Source organism: Cryptomeria japonica, chromosome 3 (assembly GCF_030272615.1).
Source record: "Cryptomeria japonica chromosome 3, Sugi_1.0, whole genome shotgun sequence".
Taxonomy (NCBI): domain Eukaryota; kingdom Viridiplantae; phylum Streptophyta; class Pinopsida; order Cupressales; family Cupressaceae; genus Cryptomeria; species Cryptomeria japonica.
The window spans coordinates 634,927,651-634,948,286 of record NC_081407.1 but is presented as its reverse complement, the minus strand read 5'-3'; the positions used below and the strand labels follow the sequence as shown (position 1 = coordinate 634,948,286).

At 37.5% G+C, this 20,636-nt stretch overlaps 1 protein-coding gene across 3 annotated transcripts in view; it reads left to right on the top strand.

Annotated features, from left to right (window-relative positions):
* The window catches only part of LOC131072079 (uncharacterized), a 358,141-nt gene that overhangs the window by 86,359 nt on the left and 251,146 nt on the right, over positions 1–20,636 (top strand). For all 3 annotated transcript variants that reach the window (XM_058008113.2, XM_058008112.2, XM_058008114.2), the window contains exon 10: positions 13,617–13,780. In XM_058008113.2, the coding sequence (XP_057864096.2) occupies positions 13,617–13,780 (164 nt within the window). The remainder of the gene's footprint in view (positions 1–13,616; positions 13,781–20,636) is intronic.

Here is a 20,636-nt window from a genome sequence, read left to right as displayed (position 1 = left end):
TCCAAGGCAAAAGCACTCCTGTCCCTCACCAAGGGTCCAGGGCGAAAAAGCTAATTGGAGTCATTCCTGACTTGGTTTGGTCAAATTGAGACATCAAAGGCATGGTGGAGGACAAAATGAACGTGATAAAGCATCCAGATTTGATCAAAGATGATGAAATGATGGAGTTTTTGTCTAGAAAGGTAAAAGCGCTCCTGTCCCTCTCTGAAGGACCAGAGCGATTTTCTTTATATACACATTTTTAAACCTTTCTTGGGCTTGAACTCTTATTCATGACGTATAACAAGATGGTATCTTCCTTAGCCAAGAATTTCGAGATGAAGGATGAAGCACTTTGGCCTAGAAGACAAAAAGCGCTCCTGTCCTTCACTGGAGGACCAGGGCGAAAATCTTTAGAACACCAATTTTGCCTTGCAAAAGCAAGTTAAGCATGCATAGAATGGACGAAGGGGATCATTGCTTACCCCACAACGAGAATCGACAAATAAAAGGTGAAGGATCAAGACCAAAAGTGAAAAATCGCTCCTGTCCCTCTCCAAGGGTCCAGGGCGAAAAAAAATCCTATAGGCACTTTCCTCCTAGAAATCAAGTGAAATTAAACTCAAAGCTCCAATTAAAAATGCCATTTTAGATGCCTAGATGAAGTCTTGGACAAGAAAATGAGGAATGCAAGGCCTAGATTGAGAGTTCGCTCCTGTCCCTCTCCAAGGGACTAGAGCGAAGTTAATGGCATTCATTATTTTTTACCATATTTGGGCGTTAATATCCTCCAAATCGCATTAGATGCCAAATTGCTAACTTTGGAATATTTGAAAAAATTAATTAAATTGGCATTTAATAAATTAATTTTGGGCCTCAAAAAAATCGAATTTCTATTATAAAGGTATTTAAAATTAATTTTTGTGAAATTAAAAATTAAAAGTTGAGCGCACAAGGCATTATTTTGCCTTTATTTGACAAGTCGGCCTACTCCTTTTGAGGTTTTATTTATTATTTCACCTTTTATTTGCTAGGTCGGCCTCATGGGTAAGTGGAAGGTGAGCGCTCTATATATTGGAGGTGTTTTTTCACAATTTAAATCATTCAATCATCCTTTCAAGTGCGAATTTGGAGAGCTAATTGAGGGTGCGAAATCTAGCTGGAGTGAAGCGAATTTCTACTAAGTGTGGAGACTAAGGAGGGCGAAATTCATCTTGAAGGCTATTGGAGAGGCGAATTTCTCGCTAGATTGGAGGATAATTTCCAGTTTTTTTGAAGACATTTGAAGGCGAATTTCCAGATCTTGAAGAAGCTAGTGGAAGGTGGAATTCTTTTCCAAGCTAGAGGAGGCACAATTTGTTCAAGAGAAGGCTTTGATCTACATTTTGCCTAGCGAATTTCATCTATTTTTGCATCATTTCTTAGAGTTTAATTCTCAAGGGGAGGTATGGCGAAATCATCTTGACACCATTATTGAAGATTTGAATTTTGAACTTTTATTTTGAAAATTCTAAGTTTGGCATAGTTAATTAGGAAATGATAACTCAAGATTTATCATGAAGTTTCCTAATTAAAATCTTAAATCTTCCTTTTGAATCCTAATTTCTACACTTCAAGATATATTATTAATTGTGAAATGTTGTGTAGGTATCAAGATGGCGACTCCCAAGCTCGTAAGATCTACAAGTCGGAAGGCTCTCCTCAAGGAAAATCAAGCCAGATCAAGGACGGTCTCCTCCAAGAAGATCAAGCATCGACAGGGACGACTTTCTTCGATCAAACATCAACAAGGGCAACCTCTTCCAATCCAACATTACAAGGCGAGGTACATCAACATCCTGCACATCAGAGACAAAAGAAGTCGGAGCAAAGGGTTCGTTGAAGAAGCAGATAGTTTCAGAGGAGTCAATTAAAGCTAGCTTCCCAGCAACATCAAATTGACATCAACCAAGTGTCAGATGAGGTGGCATCCTAGTCATCACTTCTGCAGTCGGATAGGTCCACCTCAGCATGTCCAGATTCAATGTACCTAACTCATGGAAGGTGGCACAAACTTCGATGTACCTACCCCGGCTATCCATTGGTGGAATTTTCCAGAGAGGACATGTGTCCAAGCAATACAATTTTATCATTGGTCAAGCATTAAATGTTATGTAATGGTTGTAACAAACCCTAATTAGGGTTTTCATTGTTGAATCGTGGCCATTGATCTCAAATTGATCTCAGCCATCGAATTGTATTGAGGGCACTATATAAGCCCTGACATTTCATTTGTAAAGGCATATAGAAGCAGTTAATAGAAGATAGATAGAGAGTAGTTAGAAGGTGATTAGCTAGTTGATAGAATAGCAATTAGAGTAGAGTAGAGAGAGAAGGCAAAGATTGTTGCCAAGATGTTGTAAGAGACTTGTAAAACTTCATTGAAGAAATTGTGAAATTTATGGGTCGATTCGACAATTTGCATGGTCTTTATACTTCTCATATTTGATTTCATGTTATCAGATGAGTGGAAGAAATGTTCTTGATTGATGGTGGAATTCGTATATCCATACTACTAGCAGTTTGTTGATTGCAGACTTGCCTTGTGTAGTCAACTGGAATCATTCAGCTTAAGCTTAACTTCAATTGTCGCTTCTTCATTGATATGCATCAACCTGATGGTGTCTATGCCTGCAGTGATGATTTGAACATCATAAAGCTTTCCTTCGAAGATTGCACTAACCTTGTGGAGATGGTCCTGGGATGTCAAAACAAGACTTAGTTAGAATTCCATCAAAGATCATTCATTGCTCTTACATTCTTGGTGTTAGGATTAGATCCTTTCCTCGCCCTCGTTTTTTTTTTCTTTTTTTTCAAATCTAAGGCAGTAAAATCCTGTGTTCCAGCAATATTCAAAGCAAATCAGAAGTTCAGTCATCAAGTGTAAGTCCCCTTGTGATTCCAGCAAATTACATCATACCACAGAGAGCTTATCCACACGTAGAGATCCTACAACGAAAAACCTTGAAGTCACCCTGATTGATCCTTTTCGCGATATCTTCAGCATTCAGAGGCTTTACTCAAGAGAGGATAAGGTACCCTTGGGTATTTTATTCTGTGTTTGATAGTGTACAAAATACACGTCAACACTAGGCAAGTTCGAACTTTGCCTTATGGTGGCGTTTTTTGCAATATAAAAAACATTAAACAAGAGATGTTTAATCCTCCTAAATTGCCACCAACAAATTCGCCTTTTGACTTAGGAAAATAACACATGGATATCAATTAATTATTTTTTCCCTAAGTCATCCTCAACATTTAATCAATAAATGCAAATATTTAAATATTAAACCTTTGACAAGGAAATAATATTTAATTAAATTACTTATGACTCCCATACTGATCATTAACAAAAAGCAGGATGAAGCGGAGTAAAGAAGACCATAGAACTGCTGCAGGACCAGGACCCTGTCCACTGCCAAAAATAAAAATACTCCATACTGCCACTTACTAAAAATAGTAAGTCATGAATTACTACTCCGAAAGCATGACCTTCGCACCCAATGACAGAGCATGGAAAGCTCAGTAAGATAACATCATTCAAACAACCAATCCCTAACTTACTAAAAATAGTAAGTTCTTGCTTCACCAACGTTTGAAACCCTAATTCTTCATTCCACATAGCCTACAGGTCTCAGGAATAGGTCAATGGACCACTGAAAGCACATCATCGAGAAGGGGACATTATAGTCCGCCCTCCCCAAAATTGCTTGTCCTCAAGCAACTGTAAGGCTGGATGCAGTAAAATCTCCTCATTTTCCCATGTAGCATCCTCTGTTGGCAAATTTTTCCATTTGATCAAGTATTCCTTGATCACCCTTCTCCTCAAAGAACGTTCCCTGAAATCAAGGATAGCTTCAGGAACCAAAACTAGCTCTCCCTCCTCATCAAGCGGAGGTAACTCAGTTATAGCAACAACATTGTGTCCCAGAGCCTTCTTAAGGCTTTACACATAAAATACATTATGAATCCTACTGCTTGCCGGTAATTCCAACTCATACGCCACTTCTCCAATCCTCCTGTTGACTCTGAAAGGCCCATAGAATCGTGGCTTCAATTTCTCAACTCCACTCTTCTTGAGAGTAGACTGTTTGTAGGGTTGGAACCTCAAATAAACCATGTCGCCCACCTCAAAGGTGCGCGCAATTCGCTGCTGATCAGCATACAACTTCTGCTGATTCTTTGCATGGTGGAGATTGTCCCTGAAAATCCTCAGAATATCTTGACTTTGTTACATCATATCCTTCGCCTAAGGGGTTCTACTATCACCAAATACTAAGTCAGCGAAGCTATGAGCTTCATAACCATATAGTGCCATGAATGATGACATCCGGATGGACATGTGATAGGAGGAATTGTAGCAATACTGTCCTGGGTGAAGCCATCTCACCCATGTATTCTGCTGCTTCGAGACATAGTTTCTAAGATATCCTTCCAGCCACTTATTCACTATCTCGGTCTGCCCATCAATTTGTGGGTGATAACTCATGCTTGGAGTGAGCACAATACCACATAATCTAAAAACCTCCTGCCAAAAAGCACTTAGGAACTTGCTGTCCCTATTACTCACAATGTTCTTCGGTAACCCATGTAACCTGAACACCTCTTGAAAGAACACTTCAGCAACTTGGGCTGCTGTAAGAGAACTGGTGATGGCGAAAAAGTGAGCAAACTTAGTGAGTCTATCCACCACCACATAAATGCTATCTTTTCCTTGGGCCCGTGGCAACCCAGTGATGAAGTCCATGGATATACTTTCCCATTTTTGACCGGGAATGGGCAAGGGCTGTAACAAACCAACTAGCAGAGTGTGCTCATCTTTGTTTCTCTGGCATGTATGACACTCCTTGATGTACCTCAAGACATAATTTTTAAGTCCCTTCCAAGAGAACCTCTCTTGGATCTGCTTGTATGTTTTGAAGTAACCTTGGTGACCAGCAAGGGGTATGTCATGGAAAGTCTTCAAAATCTTCTCCTTCAGCTTAGACTCAGCCACAATGAAGATCCTTCCTTTTTATAGAATCAACCCCTCAATGAATTTGTATTTTTCATCATGGAAAGTACTCTCTACAATGTTGGTTGCAAACTGATTTTTGGCATAATCAGCAAGCAACAACTCCCTCCAATCAGCAGCAAGCTCACACAGTGAGCTCAAATGGGGCCTTCTGGACAAGGCATTAGCCACAATGTTATTCTTCCCTTTGACATACTCAATATCGAAGTCGTAAGCCTGTAGCTTACTTACCCACTTCTGCTGCCTTTCATTCAAGTCTTTCTGATGCATGAAGTGTTTAAGACTATTATGATCAGTCTTAACAATGAACTTACTCCCCACAAGGTACTGCCTGAACTTTGCAAGGGCATGCATTATAGCAAGCATTTCCTTGTCATATATCGAATACAGCCTGACAGGCCCTCTCAACTTCCTACTCTCAAAGACTATAGGATGCTTATCCTGCATGAGGATTGCACCAACACCTTCTCCAGATGCATCATACTATAGTTCAAAAGGTTTGGTGAAATCAGGTAAAGCCAAAACAGGGCAAGAACTCATGATCCCCTTAAACTGATCAAAAACTGTCTGTGCCTTCTCGGACCATTCAAAAGTTCCTTTCCTTGTAAGATTTGTGAGGGGGGCAACCAACTGAGAGTATCCTTTCACAAACCTTCGATAAAAGCCACAAAGACCCAAGAATCCCTTCAAGTGTGTTATGTTCTTAGGAGGAGGCCAATCAATGATGGCTCTAATCTTCTCAGGTTCTACCTTCACACCACTTGCACTGATAATGTGACCAAGATAGAGCAATTCTTCCATTCCAAATTCACATTTGGATTCCTTTGCAAACAGGGACTCGGCTTCCAGTATGCTTAACACTTCATCCAAGTGCTGCAAGTGCTCCTTCCAAGATTTGCTGAATATGAGTATGTCATCAAAGAATATGAGTACGAACTTCCTCAGTTGTTTTTGGAAGATTTTGTTCATGCATGACTGAAATGTGTCAGGTGCATTCGTCAAGCCAAAGGGCATGACTAGGAACTCAAAATGCCCAAAGTGGCATCTGAAGGCGGTCTTCTCCACATCTGAAGCTCTCATCCTAATCTGATGATACCCTGACTTGAGGTCAATCTTAGAGAAGAACACTACACCATGTAGCTCATCAATGAGCTCATCAATTCTTGGAATAGGATAGCAATTCTTAATAGTTTTCTGATTCAGGGCTCGGTAATCCACGCACATGCGCATGGTCCCATCCTTCTTTTTCACCAAAACAACAGCCGAAGCAAAGGGGCTTTTGCTTGGCCGTATGTAACCCATGTGAAGCAACTCCTGGATTGCTTTCTCAATCTCATAATTTTGCTTCTTGGGATACCGATAAGGAGTAGTCATAACTGGCTTAGCTCCTTCTTCAAGCTCAATGATGTGTTCTGCACCTCTCTCAGAAGGTCTACTAGGAGGTGGGTTCTCAAACACCTTACTCCTCTTGGTTATCAAGGCCTGAATATCTTCATGATAGCTCCGATTCTCTTTTAGTGGTTCAGAGGGCATAACCATGACCTTACTTCTGTTCGTGATCAATGCTTGAATGTCTGCGGAATAGCTGCCCTTGTCTACCAATGGATTTGATGGCATTATCAAACACTCTGCTGCCCACTCCACTTGGTTATGGTGGATCAGCCTCTCCATCCTCTTCAAAGATACAACTCTAAGTCCACCATTCGACATTCCTCTCAATACCACCTTCTTCCCTTCAGACATGAATTTCAGCTCCATGGTTTGCAAGTTTAATGTAATCTCACTAAGAGATCTCAGCCATTGAATCCCAAGAACTGCATCATCAATCCCACCAATGCTAACCACAAAGAAATCATCTCTAATTTCATGATTTCCCAACTTCAGAGACATGTTGGAAATCATCCGGTTGCAAGATATAGTGGAGCCATCTGCTACCATGACTTTGAAGCCTTCTACTTCCTCTGCCACTAGTCCCCTCTTTGCAACAATCCTCTCATCAATGAAATTATGAGTCACTCCTGTGTCAATGAGAGCAATGACACGATGCTCCCCTATCACACCCCGAATTCTAAAGGACTCATTCTTGTGAATGCTCGAGAGTTGAGCAACCACCCCTCTATCTTCTGACTCAATTTCAAGCCCTTCAGGAGCTTCTTCATACTCGTTGTCCTCAATTTCAGTTTGCTGTTTTGAAATTTCAGAATCTGATCCATCCGCAGAATAGCACTCCATTTGATGCAAATTGCCCTTCCCATCACACTAATGTCCTCGGGCCCAAGGTTCTCTGCAAGACTAGCAAAGATTCTTCCTTCGAAGCTCTTGACGAAGCTCATCATCCATTCGCGAAGGAAACCTCTTGGTCTGATTTGTAAATTTCTTCTTATTCTTTCGGAAAGGGAAAGGTTTGGACTGAATTTTGTTCCTTGGGGCAGCCAACTCCATGCTTCGAGATTTCTTAATAGCTTCTGCCAAGGTGGGCGGATCAAATGCTTTAACCCAACCTTTCAAAGTTTTTTCAAGTCCTTCAGTGAAAAGGACAACTAACCGCTTCTCAGAGATGCTACTTACCATAACTGATAGATTTTGAAATTCAGTTACGTAAGTGTCCAATGAACCTTGCTGTTTGAGTTGAGCAAGTTCTCTAAATTTCACCTCTAGATCCTTGGTGTCAAACCTCTGAATCAACTTGTTGGTGAAATTAGCATATGTGGTGATCAAGTTATGACAAAGGGTGACCAACCCATGGTACCACCATTCGTGGGCCACTCCATCCAAATGCAAAGTAGCGAACTTGATGGCGTCTTCTTTAGGCATAGGCCTCAAGGACAAGTAATTGTCCAACTTCTGCACCCATGCTTTAGCTGTGCTCTTAGTGCTCCCATCAAAATGTGCCAAAGTCACCCTTCCAAGAGCTTGTTTATAATCTCTTGGGGCAGCAAATCTGTTGTCATTCCTCCTTCCACGCTTCATTTTCTGATTCATGAATTGATCCATGGTAAGGATATCTCGGATCTCTCTAAGGAGTGAGGCATATTCCATATAGTTGTTCCTTATTTCATCAGCTGTAGGTATCTCCATTTCAACTTGCTGTGCTTCTCTTATTTCATCAGCTGGAGGTCTTGGGGCTGAACCTCCACTGTTGCTCCCATTGTTACTCCCATTTCCATTTCCTAAAGGAGCATTAGAAGTGCTGACTTCCGGTCCATTGTTGGGTTGGTTAGGGGTCCCAACAACATTCTGGTTAAGTTTGGCCAGCAATTGAGACATCATATCCATCATGGAATTGAATTGTCTCTCAACCTTCTTATCAGGTGCCTCATTCTGTTCTGTAGCCTTATCTGCCATTGGGTCCACTGAATCTGCAGAATCCAATTCCTTCCCTTTGTTTCTCAATACCTCTGAAAATGTATCCTCTTCCGACACTACAGGAATCTAAAATTGCTGTCTCTTCTGTTATCTGTTGTAGTAACGGACGTCTCTGTCACTCATTGAGGATTCTGAATCCTCTGAAACTCACAGGTTGGCAGGAAAACCAACTCTGATACCATTGTAATATCCTGGATATTTTTTTTTTGTTTTTAAGTGCAATAAGAATTACAAACAAACACATAACCTGTTAAGGTTAGAAAATATAATCTCAAAGCTTGTTGAAATTGCAACCCTTCCACTTTCTGATCACCAAGTGCCCAATGTGGGAAGGTGAGAGCATACGGTGATAAGGGGTTCGTTAGCTCACTAATCTGCTGGAAATTATAAAGCAAATACAATACTAGGGGGCAAGCCAACCCCTTCCTCTTATCCAGTGGAAAAGCAACAAACTTGGCGGTGAACCAGCCAAGAGAACAATACTGCAGACACAAATCACTCTACCGCAATATTTCAGCAGGAGGACTGAATTACAAATTACTCAACTCAACCACTTATGCAACGGGAGGATCATTACAACCAACATCACTCGACCACTTATGCAGCGGGAGGACTGAATTACAAATTATCAGATATAGGCGGCAAACCAGCCTCTTCCACTTTTCAGCGGGATATGAGATTACAATCCAGAATGGGTTAGTAGTACTACTACTTAACCTTACAATAAAGAGGAAAGTGAGAATAGAAGAATACTGCTGAACATAAGAGATAATGATCATGAAACTCATTCAACATAAAAAACAACAGGGTGGAAATGCATAACCAACAACCCATAAACTCACTAAATTACTCATATGTCGCTCAAATCTCACTCAATTCACTCCAAACCACTCCCAAACCAACACTATACGAGCAACAACTAAGACAAAGCAAAAGGGAGCTGCAAAAACACTTCAAAATACCTTGCACACATCCCAATGCACTCTCTAAAACCCGCGCCTAGCTAGGATATTTCGACTTGCTTCAGCCACTGGGAAATCAGCAACTCCAGAAATCATTCCGAACTCCAAAAACACTAAAATATGCAATGAAAATATCATAGATTACAACACGCAGCTAGGTACTATATCTCAAGTACGAAACTGGGAACACTAGGGAGCGGCACTCCGAAGCTTCAAAGTTCATACGCCAATCCGTTAGCATAACGATGCAAATTTTCAAGATGCCAAAATGAGAGCCCAAGTCTCATATTTATAACTTCACGCCTCCCCAAATGCAAATGCATATGTCGCCCAAACTCCACTCAAATTCCCTTTCATTTCGCTTCATGTCTCCACCAACATGGTGCCCACTTTACTCTTCCTAGGCAAGTTCGAACTTTGCCTTATGGTGGCATTTTTTGCAATATATAAAACATTAAACAAGAAATGTTCAATCCTCCTAAATTGCCACGAACAAATTCGTCTCTTGACTTAGGAAAATAACACATGGATATCAATTAATTATTTTTTCCCTAAGTTATCCTCAACATTTAATCAGTAAATGCAAATATTTAAATATTAAACCTTTGACAAGGAAATAATATTTAATTAAATTACTTATGACTCTCATACTGATCATTAACAAAAAGAAGGATGAAGCAGAGTAAAGAAGACCATAGAATTGCTGCAGGACCAGGACCCTCTCCACTGCCAAAAATAGAAATACTCCATATTGCCACTTACTAAAAATAGTAATTCATGAATTACTACTCCAAAAACCATGATCTTCGCACCCAGTGACAGAGCATGGAAAACTCTGTAAGACATCATTATTCAAACAACCAACCCCTAACTTACTAAAAATATAAGTTCTCGCTTCACCAACGTTTGAAACCCTAATTCTTCATTCCACATAGATTATGGGTCTCAGGAATAGGCCAATGGACCACTGAAAGCACATCATCGAGAAGGGGACATTACAACTTTTCAGCAGTATTTAACTCATAAAAGTTAAAACACATTAACATATATACCAGTTCAACATCAATTTGAGGAGCAAAATAGGACACTAAATTCTATTGAATGATAAAAAAAGTTAAAAGTGCCCAGATCTTATAATGTTTTGCATGAGAAATAAAATAAAAGCTGACTAGAACTTCTAAGCCACTAATAGTTTGCTGGTATGCAGAGTAAGCTTTTAACAATATTCTGTCCACAAATACAAAATCCTAACTCGGGATATCTTAGCTAGACTTCTTGCTAGGGATAAATGTCAACTGAAATAGAGATCTTCTATAAGATTGTCTATAAAAAGCTGTTTTTTAAATAGCTGCTACAAATTGACTTCTTGGAATACACTTATATTGAAACTGGTGAAAGATAAATATAATATGGCTAAATTTTGCCAAGTTTGACTCCTAGAGTGATTTTGATGAAGCTTTTTTTGTTTTGACCGTGGCAATTATGCTGAAGTTCTGAAACTCTAATAATCCATCTTGACGCTTTGAATCTGAAATGTCTTTGTTTTGATGATTCTGCATCAAACCCTTGCGACCCAGAAAATTATCAATTTTGATATTCTTGATGATGAACATCTTCAAACCCTATGCATTTGGAGAAACTGAAAGACTGATGCTTTGTACTGATATTCTGTTGGTATATGTCTGAGCACTTGCTCAAATGAAGACTAAGCCCTAAAGAAATCTGAGGATGATATCAAGAATGATGAATTTATCACAATAAACCTTACCAAACTTATATGTCATGAATGGCAGCACGATAACTGAAAATTGTCTTCAATATTCTAGGTATCTTTTGAGAATGTTATAAGTTGCCTCTATAAGTCTGCAAAACCATACCTTTAATCTGAAAATCTGCAAGGGACTCCTGCTGTCCTGTCAGAAAATGGTTCTTTTATATTGAAAACATGCTGATATTTGAGACTGAAATCACAGTTTTGAATCCTCTGCAATCTCAATGAAATGGTGAGTAAACCCAGCTGAAGAATGGTGCAACTTGTTGAAACAATGAAGTCTTTTTGCACCGGCAATGATGATGACCAATTTCAAAAAGCTTAATTATAGAATTTCCGTTTTCTTCCCTTAAATCACTATTTAAAAACCAATTTCCTTTGAACATGGATTGCATCTCTATAAATGGCAGACTGACGACTTCTGTTTTGGAAATGTTATGATTGTCCATAAGGGCACTGTCCTATACACAGGTCCAGAAAAACTTGACAAACAAAGACAGTTCCTTTACATGGCATGCTCCAGCATGTGAGTACAAGTTTGGCGAAAATCTGCCTCTCAATGCCATAGTACATGCTTCATACATACCTGTATCCTTTGTTTTACAAAATCCATTTGTCTAGTTTGAGGCATGCACCATTCAATATGCTTTGAAATTAACATTGTTGAACTCCAAACTGGTTATCCTTTAACAGGGCACACACCTGTGCATGCATAAATAGACTTTTTAAAACCCAAAATATGCTGGCCTTCCATGTGGTGTGCATCTGTCAATGGTGATGTGAGTTTGCTTTGTGAAATTTTGTGTTCCCTTTGAAGGGTGTATGCTGATACATTCTAATGTAAACTTTAAACTGCAAAATTTGGCTTTGTCATTGTATGGCACGTGCTAGGTAGTACTGGTTGCAAATCTAAACACTTAAAACTTGTTTATCTTCTCTATGGCATGCACCACTATACCTGCTTGTGAACTTTTCAACTTGAAACACAATCTGTTAACTGCTCTGTTAAGTGCATTCTCAGCCTTTAATATGTAATTTTGGACTTGAAACAAAAACCTTGATTACACTTCAGGAGAGTGTGCACTGGTTAGTACTCACACTATTTTTGTTTGGAACTCTATGTTGAACCTCTTGGTGCGTGCCTAGTAAGGAGCTGGCAGATTTCAACTTAAAACAAAATGGTTGACTGGAACAATGACATACACCTTGTAAGGAACTGACAGATTTCAACTTAAACAATTTTTTTGACTGGAACAAGGGTGTGCACCTAGGAAGGAGCTGGCAGATTTCTATTCAAACAAAAATGGTTGACCCAAACAGTGGTGTGCACCAAGCCATCCCTTTGCAAACTTCACAAGCTCAAAAATTGTTCTCGTGAGCTTAGATCTGCTTGCAAAATTTTGTCAAAAAGTAAATCATGGCCGCCTCCTTATACTGGTGTGTGTGTTGCTCCTGGAAAATATATCTATATGCTTTAATGATTTTCTCTGTTGCTTATTGATTAATTGACTTTGATTGACTGTTATACTTATTCACCTTGCTGGATTTTTTTGAAAGCTATATTCGGCAAATATATGATTGAGAGACAACAAAAAGATACAAACAAACAAGATATAGTTTGGAATTTGATACAAGACAATGAATTTTCAAATTGGTAATACACTCAGCAAGCTGCTTATTTAAGAGCAAGATACTTATGAGGACTAGAATGATATCTGTCCATGCATCAAAGCCTATGATGTATGGTCAACAAATTGAAGATCATGGAGGTAAATTGATGGGGAATACTGAACACTACTAAAATGAATCCATGTAACCAATCTTTTGGTATGAATTTGTTTGCAGAATATAGAAAGCAGAATTCTTCCTATGTATTTTTAGGTCTAAAAGCTCCACATATGAGATTTAGGCTTCCCAGTCATTTTGAAGAGTTTCACCTAACTGGAAAAGGTGGGTCTTGCATTCTATATTCTGGAAATTTTAATTGAAATAGTTTGCTTACAAATGGCTGCAACCAAGTTTGCTCTCTAAATGGATTAACCTCCCAGACTTTTGATCATGAACGTGTCATGATCAATATGACTAAGGATTTGTATGTGTTGCCATATGTTTAACATTTACCAAGGAGTAAGGACAGTTGTTTTTCACTTATTAGTCGTTGATTCAGGCCACCTTTATTAAGGACCATAGATGTCTCTAGAGTACATATATAAATTTGTATTTTTTCATGTACATTTTGAATATTCAATGTTTTTATTAGTACCCTGTTGTCCAGATTGGTCTTAATGGCTTCTTTTTCTTAGCCTGAAAAATCCAATTAATTTAACTAGTTTAAACTGAATTAATTTAGATTTAAGAAGTTGCCTAATAAAAAATTTGTTTAAATATGTATGCATTCACTTGAAAGTTGAAAATAATTTGCAAAGATGGATGTTATTGCTGGTTCAATAAATATAACATTTATAATCGTGTACTGTTATTGTAGGTCAGTGATGCAGCATATGCATGGGGTATAATGGGAATGTTTACAGAGAGGATACATAAAAGCATTGAAGAAGATCCTTTTACATTACAAAAGTTGCAGTGTTTGTTTGTAAAACTTCGATCCTTGTTAGACATACCACTGCTACGAATTTCTCAGAGTGACAGGTGCCTAATCTTATTCTTGGTGCATAGTCCTTTGTGATTGTAATACTGATATGCTTTTTGACTGTATTGATCTGTCATTGGACAATACATGTATTATATTTGTCTTTTTGTCATCTTGTTGAACTTGAATATTGTTCTTTAATACTATTCCTTATATGCTTCCATGTGTGTCATAAGAAATATGTTTCTATATATAGAGAAAGATCTTTTATCAGATTTACATATGAGAGAAATTTTATAATGATGTGCTCCAAAGTTAAAGTTGGCTATGTCCATATTTTTACCGAGGAATCTTACATGTGTTTTGAAACAAACTTGGAAAGAATTTAAGAAAGAAAGGAAGAAAGAAGTAAGCTATATTAATGTCCTCATATGACCAAATTAGATCAATGTGGAATATAATATCCATCAAACAAAAACAGCATAAGGAAGATTCACAGGCAGACAAAGAAAATAACAGAGTATATATATAAAAGTTGTGTTAAGAATCTAACCTTGATTGGCTTGGTAGGAAGATAGGATAATTGATATCTATTAGAATTATATGCTAGCCGTACAAAGCAGCTGGAGAAATAAATTTTGAGGAAGTTGTTAAAAAGGTCAAACCAGAAAAGGAGGCTCAATTTATTGAAGACAATGCTGCAAATTGTATGGTTACCCACAAGTTTCTAAAAGAGAGTTTCCCAACTTTATTTTGGAGCCTATTTGTTGCATACTGCATAAATTTTAATCCTGGTAGATATTTGCAAACTTCTATTTGCTAAATCTTTGTAGAGGGGAATAAATACTAGAAGATATATTTATGATCACACAAGGGATCTCATTATGATGGAGAATTTTACTGAGGGGATGAGCTTGTGTCCCAGTTTTGACCAGATTCATGAAGAAAAATACCCTTCCTCATTTGACTTCCAACATAGGCCTCAAGCATAATTAATGCTTGGTGGGTTACATCTTTTGTTCATATATCTTTACAAGGCCTAATGTTGTGAAGTGCCATTTGAACTGATTTATTCTTTCACTCAACTGATTCTAAGGAAAATTGCATTTCATTAAGTTTATATTGGGTGTATAGGGGTTTGGAAAATGCCCACACAAACTCCATAACGAGAGGCATTGTGAGTAGAAAGCTCGAAACCTAAAAATAGGTTAGCAAGAGAAACCAAAGTCTTGGCACTACGTTAGCTGGTAACCCTTTGCTTTAGACAACCTTTCCTTGAGAAGCAACGTTTTGTTTTAGAAAATCCCCTCACTAGCATTTTAAACTTACAAAGTTAAATATGAAAACATTCTGGATTTTCAGCCTCAAGGTTGGTGAATACTAGATTAATAAAGTTTATGCTAAGTTACCTAATTGGTATGGGTATGTGGGTAGGGTATGCCAGTACCATTTTTTTTTTCTTTTTTTCATGGGGGCTAGGTATGTTTTGGTACATCTGTATAAAAAGCATATAAAAATCATGAATATAAAAATGAAAAATTAAATCTATTAATTAAAAAGAAGTGTATTAATATTTTCCACCCAAAGGCAACTTTTCCAAAAGCAAGAAGGATCAAAGTTCCATTAGATGAACACTCCTCCCTTTAAGAAGACTGAAATTAAACTTCAATGACACCTCCAGAGGAAACCTGGGAGCATCAAGCGCAGCATACATAATCAGAAATTGCCTTGGGAATCTTATTTGGGCAGGCTCCACATAGCCGCTAGAGGGAACGTGTAATAACGCTGAATTTTTGGCATTACTTGAAGGCATCAAAAAATGCAGAGAACTCAACTTGGACATTATTGATATGAAATGGGACTCAGCAATAGTCATCAAAGCAATCATTTCTAATCAGGCATCAAGCTAGAAATTCAATATGCTGATCAATGGTGTGAGGGCTCTATTAGGCGAGTTCTCAAACTATTCTCTCAAATACATCTTTAGGGAGGGTAATGCGCTTGCTGATCTCTTATCCAAAATGTCAATTGACGAGGATGCTGCGTCCATCAACTCAAACAATAGTGAGTCTTGGGGACTGCTCAAAGCCATCTTAATAAGGATTGCAAGGACAATAAAGGATCTCCATGAGCAGATATTGGATATGGTTTCAACTGGTGGATCAGTTATGGCACTAAGGAATTTTAGAATGCATGTACGAATAGAAAAGTGACGGCGGCCCTTAGATGCTTCGGGCTCCATTCGGATGTGACTAGTTTCTATGCTTCAAGGTGGAATTTGTTTTTAAAGTGATCATCGACCCACTTTCTTTGCACATAGAAGGGAAGAATGGCGAGTTCCTTGGTGGGCACTAGCGCAAAGGAAGGCAGATACATCACAATCACGATTTGTGAATGTGATTGTGACAAGTGAGTGGTGACGGTTCAGTTAAAGAACATCTTCCAAATTCAAGGAGATACAGATGAAGACGTGGTTCAGCTCATCATTGGGAAGCAAGTGCTAGCATAGGCACACACACAACGCCAAACTCTTGGAATGTGTCGTTTACAACATTGCTCTAAGCTTGAACAAGCATGATTGGGTTGCCAAAGCAATCAACAAGATGGTAAAGTAGACATATTGAGCATCTGCATTGGCTACATTAAGAGTTAAGACGCCTCAAGGAGAAGTCAACGATTTGGTGTGTTGGTGACACAATCTGCATTACCACAGCCCTAAAGAACGATTTGTTGTTTGAGACTCCAACCGTCTTGCATGATGGTCTATCAAGAAAGAACATGACCACCTATCCATACTTCGACAATTTTTATCAAAATGTCTTGTCTCCAACACAAATTGAGAGATCTTAGGAGTTCATAGAAGGAATTAGGGTCCTGATTTTTTCTCTCTGTATCTAGGACCTTGATTTAAATTTGTTTCCTTGGTTTTAATGAAATGGGAGCTACCCCCATTGGTAGTAGTTTGCTCAAAAAAAGTGTATTAGTATTTTAAATAATGATGTATAACTTATACAAGTTTTTAATTTATAGTTTTTAAATTTTAATTTTTTATTAATTCATATTTTTATTAAATAATTGTTAATATATAGTTTAATAAATAATATACTAATATAAATAATAATATGTATATAATTGTTAATTTATAATTATATAATATAATTATTAATACAAAATTTAATAAACAATATATTGACATCCTAATATATTAATTACTAATATGATATTTAATATATATAATTATATAATCTAACTATATAATTTTATTGTATAATTATTAAAAACTATTTAATAAACAATATACTTTTTGTTAATAAATATTAAATGTGCTTGTCGATTGAGTCCCCATTGCAAGACCCATTGGTCGAGTGACCCAAATGGTTAGATATCTCATAATTAGGTGTTCTCATCGTACCTTTTTGTCACATCTGTAACCATCCTACCTTGCATATTCATCCTAAAGGTAGATATCGAGAAAAAATAGGTCTTAATGATCAGAGTATCCGAGAAAAAAACCTATTACTATGCAGATCGGATCCTTCCTATCTACATATTCATTGGTAGAGGCCTTCTCATTCCCTCGTTTCCATCATCCAACCTATCACTAAAATTGAGCAGACACAGGTAGTTTTAGGAATCAAAAATGTTGTTTAGAGTTTTTTTGAGGTAAAAATAATAATTTTGATTCCACATTGATTCCCCGTCGATTTTGAGTCTAAGGCATTTTGTACTTGGAATTGAGCTTTTTTTGTGATTCAATAACTTAGAGTTTATGAAATAGAAAATGAGAAAAAATACCTTATAAGTTTTTAAACTCATAATAGACTTCCAAGCAATATCAAGTACCTATATCAAGTACCTCTTGTCTCACTTTCTTTGCATCTAATTTGTCCTCATTCCAAATTTTTCCACTCTTCACAAACCACTATGGCTTGTAGAGCTTCTTGCACCTTTATCATGCTCTCTTGGAAAATAAAATAGCTAGAAAATCTAGTTTCCACTAGCTTGAGAAATTCCTTCCTCAAAAAGTCATGAAGAGTAACTGAGTTTTGGTATTAGCATACAAACATCTACATTTCTCTTCCTTTGGTTGCCATTGTCTTCACCCAAACTAATTTTCTAGTATCTTTCAATGGATTGTTCAATGCAAGAGCACATGGGGGCCAAAAAATATCCATTTCAAATGCTCATGTAATTTTAGTAGCATGTAGACATGCTTGTGTGATGTTCAATTAGAAATGAAAGAATAAATTGGAATGCTCATGTAATTTAGCAACATATAGACATGCTTGTGTGATGTTCAATTAGAAATGTTAGAAAAATCTAAAATTGGTTCAAGATCATCTAGTCACATAACTAACAGTATTCTTTGGGATTCATTTGATAATTGTCTTGAATTCCGGCAAGTGATGACTAGAATAATTGGTGGATATGCTTATTAGTTAGGCTTGTTCTATACGAATTGACCAATCTATAACTTGTTCTATCTTATAGCTAGTATGAGCAATGAGCTAGCTTACTAGATATGCACTTTGGGCTTTCTTTTGTGTATTGAAATGTTTTCTCTCAAAATTTCAACTTTAACTAGTGGACAAAGCATCGTAGATGTAAAAGTTTCATTATGGTCTATGCCATGCGAATCTTTGATTGGAGCTTCATAATTGTTATTACAAAAATACAAGACACAAAATGATTACCCATTTATTCGATATTAGTTATTAACAAAGAAGTAAAAGTCTTTTTAAATGAGAGATACAAAAGATCTATTCATAAGGGATAAGATTGACAACTAAGAAAGCAAAGGATAAGAACCTAACTAAAAGAATAAAGAATATTCCTAAAGTTTATCCTAAAGACTTAATTGACCATTATAAACTAAATATTAGGATATTACTTTATCACCATCCCTTAATGGTCAATCTACTAACTACACAAAGTTTATCCCAAAATTTCACAAATTTGTCAAGACTTGAGGACTTAGTAAGAATTTTTGCAGTTTGATGCTCAGTTTGACAATATTGCAAAATCACCGATCTATCTTTTACAAATTGCTTGATGAAATGAAAATGAAGCTCCACATGTTTGGTATGCTTGTGGATGCTTGGGACATTTTCATATCTGAAAGAATCCTATGAAGCCATACTACCTCAAATGTTGCTTTGAGTATTCCTTGATACTCTGCTTCAGTTGAGGAAAGAGCTAGTGCATGTTGCTTCGTTCTTGTCCATGTGACTGCACCCATGCCAAGATTCAAAAATATCCAGGAGTGGATTTTCTGCCATCGAAAAAACATGCCCAATTTGAACCGGTGAATCCAACCAGCCTAGGATCTTTGCATTTATTGTACAGGATACCAAAGTCAATCCTTTTCACATATCTCATCACCTACTTCGCTACAACCCAATGTTCTACCTTTAGTGCGGTCATGAAACGAGAAATGTAATTCATAACATAGCTCAAATCAAGCCTAGTGGTTGTAAGATACATAAGAATGCTCACTTGTTGCTTGAATGTTGACTCATTCATTATCTTTGAGTCTATTTTAGCTGAAAGCTTCAAGCCTTTCCCCATAGGTGTACATGAGATTTTGCAATCTGCCATCTTGAACTTTTTGATTAAACTCCTGACATATTTAGATTGAAAAATAAAAATACCAACACCTAGATGCCAAACTTCTACACCTAGATAATAATGGAGGCCTATGTTTGCCATGTCAAAAGCCTTACTCAAATTAGATTTGATTTGTTCAATCAAATGTGCTTCACTACCTGTAATGATGATATAATCTACGTAAATGATGAGTAGGATGATCTCATTGCCTATGCGTTTGACATACATATTACAGATTTGGATCTGAAGGACTTCATTGGAATCCTTGTTGAACCAAATGCCTACCAATTTTAATGTAGCATATCTTGGGTGGCTGCTTTCAGCCATTTAGAGTTACATATTTGATGCTCCTCTCCTGCAACTTGAAAACCATGAGGCTGTCATGTATGCTTCTTCCTCCATGTCACCATTAAGGCATTTTTTGCATTCATTTGATGGACTTTCAAACCAAATCATGCTGCTATCACTAGGACCAAATGGATGGTGCTCATCTTTGCTATAAGAGAAAAGGTCTCCTTCTAGTCAATAGCTTCTCTTTGTGAGAACCCTTTTGCTAGCAACCACGCTTTGTACTTGACTTTGTAAACCCATTTGCAGCCAATGGGTTTCATCCTTGGTGGTAGGTCTGAAAGATCCCAATTCTTATTTTTCATAAGGTTGATGTTTGATTTTTGTGGTCTCTTTCCATTTAGGTTTACCTTTTGTGTAAGAACCCTACTGAAATTTCACCCAAATTTTTACCCTTTTCTCTTAAGAGTAAATTGTTTGCCACTTGTTGTAATGAATAGTTTCAGTTTTCAAGTGAATGGAGATATGAATGTAGATTAGTGTTACAGAGAAATGCATGTGTATTGACTATTGACAATAATCATTGGCACAAACTAATATCAAAATTGTTGATGTTTATAGCGGCGGGAGATATTTTTCTCTCAAGCTAAATTAAATAAATAAATAAACTACCTTGGCCGACCTAGTTGAGAGAGCTGCATCTCTTGGGTGAAGAGGTGCATGTGTGGTATAAATAAGAAATAATTTAGTCTTTTGATCAAGTTATTTCAATTTACATTCCTGACCTAAACAAATCAACATGGTATCAGAGCCAGGTTGTAAAGGGGAAGATCGCCTGAAAGAGAAGATTGCCCAAACGAAAGGCATCGCTGTCTGTTTGGAGATCATTGGCACCTTCAAGCCCTAGACTAAAGGATTAGAGGAAATTGTTATTGTTCATTGTCACAGATCCAATTGTGGTAATCGCTGTCAGAAAAAGACAAAGCCCATGCTCCGACTGAGATTGACCATTGTCATAGT